A 6,686-nucleotide genomic window follows, 5' to 3' on the forward strand; every position below is an offset into this window, starting at 1 on the left:
CAGGAACATAAACAGAGAAATACGCAGGAAAACAGAAAAAATGAACCACGCGAGCTTAAATTCAGTTTTTTACCCACCAAAAGGTTTGAATATAAGATAGGGCTAGTGAGTTCGCCGATTTAGGGCCTCTGAATTTTGTCTGTAGTCTATATTTATTAATAAAATATAAACCACACTTTATTAGAATTTTACAATATTTACAAGAGGTACACAACAAATGATAAATTAAACAAAAAAACGAAAATTGAAAATAAAAAAATCAGGAAGAGATTAATGCCAAGGATATTATATATATATTATATACAACCCACCTAGGACGCATTTCTTCTCCATCCAACTATTTGTTTAAAAATCTATCAAAAAAATCACCTGTCTGTTTGAGAAAATTTGATCTGTCTGTTTGCGTCAGAACTTCCCAAAACAATTAGTCCGGCGATTTCTGACTGAAAATCTGAACCCATTTATGATAGATTCTTGAGATCGCAAACAAAATTTGGTTTGAATCCGGATGGGAGACCATGAGGTTGGGTGAGGTTCAAGCATGAAGAGGCGGGTTAGCGTGTCCACCTGCCGCGCGAATGGAAGGAAAATCGCTCGTCACAATAAAAGCCTTAAATACGCTAATGTAATGCGTAGGTATCCAAAAACAAAGGCTTTCACAAGGGATCCGATGTCAACCCCCCTGCCGCTCTCACGCAACTTACATAAAATGCACATAACAAAACTTATTTATCCTTTTAAAAACAGCTTATTGCAGCCTTAGTCCAATGTTATTTAAACTTTATTCAACCTTCATTCAAAGAAGACACTATTTATGCCTTATAAAGAACTTAAAAACCCCTTATTTAACTTTGAAGCCCCTTAACAAAAACCCTAATTCCATGGCCCTCAGGTCCTCAGCATTTTTTCCTTTCGTTCAAAATCCAAACTCTGAAACCCCAGACCAAGACAAGATTGACGAGATCAAAACCCAGAATGAAAAAATTAGAATATAAAAAAAAAGAAAAGAATAAAAAATTCAGCCGTGAAGCCTGAGATCTAGCTCGAATGGAACAAAACAATGAAACACTTATGATAATGCAATACACGGGTTGTCCTACTGGGGGCTTCAAACTGCTATAGGACTGCTCAAACCAGCCTGAATTTCCCCTTGCTAAAGAAATAGCAACTCTAAAATTGTTGTACAGTGCAAAAGCAAATGTAAGCCCAAAGCAATCCAACCTGGTCCAGGGTCGATTTGACCGCAGGCTGACGAAAATACGCCGACCCACGTCTTATACAAATAGGAAAAAGGAAAAAAGAAGAGTGGTGACCTAAACCTTTTAATACGAGTTATGAATTAATGAACTATAAAAACCAAGCGACGATAGGCAGGTGCAATGTTCCAGTTCCTCAATGGATCACCTGAAAGGTTAGCAAACGTTGCGGTAAGTTAGTATCGTAAATGGGTGACGCATCAGGGCAATCACATGTTTACGCGTTCTTTCCCCAGGCACGACCCAGGCCCGTTGCACACACACCGGTTTTGGACGACCGATTTTTTACCGGTCGTCCAAATTCCACTAGTGAAGCACACGTCGGAATGGGCCTTGCACACACGCCGACCGGTGATCGGTGCCGGTCACTATTGGAATTTGGACGAGCGGTAAAAAAATCGGTCGTCCAAAACCGGTGTGTGTGTGTGCAACGGGCCTTACGCTTCATATGTCCTGCATTTCTTACATTTCTAATTTCTAGGTTTGTCAGATACTCAGATGGGGTGGGGTACCTATAGTTGGCTGAAAATTTCGTTTTTGTGCTGAGGATTTATAGGTTCATGTACTTCATGTTGAACTTTCTGTCGGAGGCTTGAAGACTCGGTATGTGGCCGGGTCGCAATCCAAGCGAGCATCGTGTGAACTGGACCTAGGAGGTTTTGCCATTCGTCAAATGACAACACTGCACAGAATGGCGGGATTTCTTTTGATTTTGAATTTGAAGTCCAACCGTCCAACGTCCAACGGTTTTGTTTTTTGCGAAAAAGTTTCCGCTTCCGCTGATTTTCGAGTTGATTTTCTTTTATTTTCATAAATAATTGCTACAAAGCAATAAGTAAACCAGTAAACGAGTCACTAGTGAGTGTTTATTATGAACTTAACGACTTTGACACAAGTGTAGTTCAAGACTTTGACCCACGTGTTAATGGTAAGTGTGTAGTTAATTACTTTCTTAAGATAATGTACCTACGTTTTGCATTGTTGCTATAATCAACAGATGGCTTAATACGTTTTCAATTTTAGCATGACCTGCATCTCGCATGCTGCATAATATCAAGGAATGTAATCACGGTTTCAATTAATTTAAACTTCCATTTCATTGACCTTTAAACCAACGTTTTTTTCTTCTCCAAAATATCGGGCAAAGTGTATTTTCCTGTAGAATATTGCCTTCTACATATTATGTGATCTTGTGGAATACCTACAAATCACTGTGTTTGCCTGCGCTCTGTCTGAAAGGGATAAGAAAAGTAAAAACAACATTTATAATGGCCTTAACTCTGTTTAAAAGATATTATTTTTAATGCTTTTTTTATTTCTTTTGTCATTATTTTCATCTTTTTTTTAAAAATCAAAAGTAAAACTTACAAAATAAAATATAATCGAATGTAAAAACAATATTATAAAGCAGAGAGATTACATGTTTATATGAACTGTGAAAAATAAAAACAATAAGTAATACTTCAGATATAGCCCTAAAGCCTAAAATAATTTATCATTAAACGATGTTGAAATCTATATTTTTGAGGAAGCAAATAAAGCAGAAAATCTAAAATTTGGTGCTCTTCAAACTTTTCTATCCAAGTACGGGAATCAGATCTGAGTACTTAGGTAATCTAATCATATTGTCAAATTAAAAGAACTGCTAACCGATAATAAAAAAGGTCGGTATTGCTCGTCTAAAAAATATAAATTAAAACATAGTTCACGACAATAAATAAAAATAATACATCGAAAATAACATAACGTACATAAATGAGTTTGAAAATTCTAAAACCTTCCACCCTGTTGGTTAATCGTTTATCTATCTAAGTACGGGAATCAGATCTGAGTACTTGGGTAATCTAATCATATTGTCAAATTAAAAGAACTGCTAACCGATAAAAAAGGTCGGTTTTGCTCGTCTAAAAAATATAAATTAAAACATAGTTCACGACAGTAAATAAAAATAATACATCGAAAATAACATAACGTACATAAATGAGTTTGAAAATTCTAAAACCTTCCACCCTGTTGGTTAATCGTTTGTTACTAGTTTGGAATACATAATTGATACTCTGTTATTGGTGTTAGTATATTTTTTTAAAGGAAGAGATAGATTCAATGTGAATGCTAATGAAAAGTTGATAACTTCAGCTTCTAGTACTTTTCGGGAATGATTGTGCTTTAGAATCTGTTACTAGGAAGTCTTGTCTTAAATCAAGAACTCTTATGAACAAAGAAAACATGTGAGTCAGGAATAAAATTGAGATCATCCTGATATTTCTGAAGATGCTTTACTTGGTGGTAAATGAAATCCTGATCAATTTCCTACCAATAATCTTTGTAACATAAAAGGAAGAAATAAGACTAATAAAGAGAGAAAAATAGAAAAACTAAAGACTATCCTACGCTAAAGCAGCAATTTTTCTGCCTTCAAGTGACAAAAATCCCATGAAATCATGATGCAAAAACGCAGAAAAATCGCCATTTCAACGCGTTTTACAAGAAAGATTTCGAAAGACGAGAGTGTTAAAATAACAATTGGAATTATTATGACTTTTGTAACATTGTACAACTGTGCATTGCTTTCTTGTGAAATACAAGATAATCATAGATGGAGCAATATTGCATAGTTATTAGGGCTTGCTTTGTTTCACTAAAAATTAATATTGAGATCTTAAAATTTGCTCTCATTGTTATAGAAAAGCAAGAGACATTGTAAGGCATTTGAGGGATTGGACTCAGTAAATTTGGAGCTGACCTTCACCTTTTAAACATCCATATCACTCTTATATTTTCTTTGGACTTTCTTGTTGTTGATACCTGTTGTGAGTATGACTTACAAATCTATATATGTTTTTTTTTTATTTTCAGATTCACTGACAACCTTTTTACATCCAAATAATGAAAATGAAGAAACAAGAAAATGACGTGTCTGATAACGAATTTGACGGTGAGGAAGCTGAGGAGCAACAGTCAGACGATGACTATGAACCAGAGGAAACGGGGAAGAGGAAATCTGGTGGACGTGGCCGAGCACCCAGAAAGGCAACCAAGAAACCCAAAGTAGAAGACGATGATGATGAAGACGACGATGAGGAAGAAACTGGCAAGAAAAAGAAGAAGACACCCACTAAAGGTATGTAGGTGTATTGTTAGAGTTCATTGACTGACAAAAACTACAAAGGTCATAGATGATTATGATAGACCATTTATTGGTTTTGTTGAAGTAACATCAAAACAGAGGATTATGTAAGTAGGTAATATTTTTTATGAGAGATCTATAACCAACTCTCATTCTCAAACCAGTTTAAAAGGGATGTCATAAGCAAAGAAAGATTAGTATTGAAATGTCCTATACAAGATTGAGCTCAGGTCTGCCTCTTCCCTGGAAAAGAAATAAAATAATATTGAAAATTAATCAAATAATATGTATTTAAAAAAAGGGATCTGAAGTCAAAACAGCGAAAAAGTATTGAAAAAATTCAATTTTTATTTGACGTTCCAAGGAAGAAGGTAAAAAAATGGGTTATTTTGCCAGTAGAAAAAAAAATGCCATGATTTCCCAAAATAAGTGTCATATTCTGCCGGTCTCAGTTGATAACCCCTCCAAATCCAAATGAGAACCACGTACAAAGTTGCTTTTTCGATTCCCAGTCGAGGAGAACTTTATTCCAAAGCTAAACACATGAGTTTTGTTCTCGGAACGGCTGGCTCTCTCCTATCCTTTCTTTGATTTTGGTAAGTACGACAGAATAGAGTATACCTTGTTTTTACTGCCAGCATAGGACTGAAAAGTCCCTTTTTTTCGCTGATCTTACAGTTCCCTCTACGAAACCTCTTTTTTCCAAGTTCTAGGTGTTTGGTAGTTTTGGCCAGATGATTTGTTACAATAAATGTTCAGTCTGAAATCTTGAAATCCGTGTCTTCCATACTAAACACTAGGCACCTACCTATTTTCCATTCTATTGTAGTTTTCTATACTTACTCTGCTACTCGGAAGGCAAGTTCGAAGTTATGTCGGCGTTGTTGAGGGGAAAGCTTGTCAAAGTCGAAGGCGTGTGGGTAGAAATGATGGATGAGAGCGCAAAACGCCATGCCGTCGTTCCACGAGGTGGAAAAGTTGTCTATTTGGACGTTCTGCGGAAATGGAAAGCAAAGAGGAGAATTACTTAGGGAAAATCCCTGTGATGATGAGCCTTTAGAAAAAAAATTATAGGTAATAATTCCGTAAATAATGTTTTAAAACCCAAGTTCTCAAAAAATAATATGTAAAAATTCCTTTCTAATCCTACAGATTTATTTGATACCATATCCACAGAGAGATTACCCACCACTTAAAATAATACAGGCAATAAGAGAATAAGACTAATAAATAATGAATTACTTAAAATAAAATATAATAATCATAAAAATCAAAACAACATGAAATAATGTATTATTTGGGTTGCTAGTTAATAAAGTTAAGTATATGAATCCAGTTAATCCGTTAATACAGTTCATACATGAGAGAAATAGTTTTTTGATACATAAAAAGTTGATACATACCTACATGTACGTATATCTGGTTAGATAGGAAACACCTAAAAGGTGCATTTTCCATTGGGGAAACATTCGGAAACGAAAACGATTCCTGTGGCGCTATTTCAGTTTCCAAAAGAGAACCGTTTCCCTAAAAGTTTCCCGCAAGGGAATTACACCTCATCAGCCTCATCTGGTAATCACCTATGTTAGTTCATGCCAGTTTCAAAGTAACCAATGGATAAAACGAACACAATGAACATCAGCTAATGGTTAGGTAAAAAGCAAAAATCCCACGGTTTTGGCCGCTAGGGGGCGCGTCGGTACCTTATATTCTGCCGTCTGTGCTTTCACCCAGGAGAGCATTCGATCTTTGATGCTAGAAGCGCTGCGGGCAAGGTTAGGCTCCGTAATTTTAAACAGAGGACTCTCGGACCGAGCACTAGAAAGCAAGGAAGAGAAAGCAGATCCCAGACAGAGAGGTTAGTAGAGGGTTAACATAGGGATTTCCATTTGGTGAAACTGGCCCAGACTATGGTTAGGCGATGTAGAACAACTTCCGTCGACCAGTGTTGAGGTAGTCTAATGATATTAGCTCTCATGTTGCCTCAAATTTGAGGAAACACGGACCGGACCACGATAGCTAGTTAGGTAGATGTTAAGGCAATAACCTACTTTCCACTAATAGTTAGTGGCGGGTGAGAAACGCGACGGTTGCGAGAGTCGACGGCAGGTGTGATTACCAACGTACCGGTTAACTAGCTGCGCGCAGGGAGCAGCGGACCTTATAATGCCTAAGGTCTGCTATAGAGCTGGTATCACATCTGCTTGGAACTGGGTGTAATACCCAAGATCAGCTACACCTAGCTGTAGCCAGCGACATCACATCTCCCGCTGGAACTAGGATAAGTCTCCATAATTCCATGT

At 36.7% G+C, this 6,686-nt stretch overlaps 2 protein-coding genes across 2 annotated transcripts in view; one reads left to right on the forward strand and one right to left on the reverse strand.

The window, feature by feature from the left end:
- Positions 1 to 4,385, forward strand: part of LOC103520804 (acidic leucine-rich nuclear phosphoprotein 32 family member B-like) — a 10,182-nt gene extending 5,797 nt beyond the window's left edge. The window contains exon 3 of the mRNA XM_026831780.1: positions 4,234 to 4,385. Coding sequence (XP_026687581.1) covers positions 4,234 to 4,385 — 152 coding nt within the window. The remainder of the gene's footprint in view (positions 1 to 4,233) is intronic.
- A 192-nt stretch (positions 4,386 to 4,577) lies between these two features.
- On the reverse strand, positions 4,578 to 6,223 carry LOC103520805 (smoothelin-like protein 1). Its single transcript, XM_026831781.1, has 3 exons — positions 6,087 to 6,223; positions 5,227 to 5,378; positions 4,578 to 4,626 (listed from the first exon to the last, which is right to left on the reverse strand). Exons 1-3 carry the CDS (start codon positions 6,123 to 6,125, stop codon positions 4,578 to 4,580), a joined length of 240 nt encoding a protein of 79 aa, XP_026687582.1. The 5' UTR covers positions 6,126 to 6,223.
- Between the last annotated feature and the right edge of the window lie 463 nt (positions 6,224 to 6,686).

The sequence above is a fragment of the Diaphorina citri genome, unplaced genomic scaffold (assembly GCF_000475195.1).
Source record: "Diaphorina citri unplaced genomic scaffold, Diaci psyllid genome assembly version 1.1 scaffold4101, whole genome shotgun sequence".
Taxonomy (NCBI): domain Eukaryota; kingdom Metazoa; phylum Arthropoda; class Insecta; order Hemiptera; family Psyllidae; genus Diaphorina; species Diaphorina citri.

Bases quoted from the DNA above. Each gene is read 5' to 3' on its own strand.
- LOC103520805 (XM_026831781.1), bottom strand. From the start codon at position 6,125: ATGCTCTCCTGGGTGAAAGCACAGACGGCAGAATATAAG. The intron at 5,379-6,086 runs GTACCGACGCGC...CCATTTCCGCAG, and splicing joins CACAGACGGCAGAATATAAG to AACGTCCAAATAGACAACTT. The intron at 4,627-5,226 runs GTAAGTATAGAA...TTTCTTTTCCAG, and splicing joins CTTGCCTTCCGAGTAGCAGA to GGAAGAGGCAGACCTGAGCT.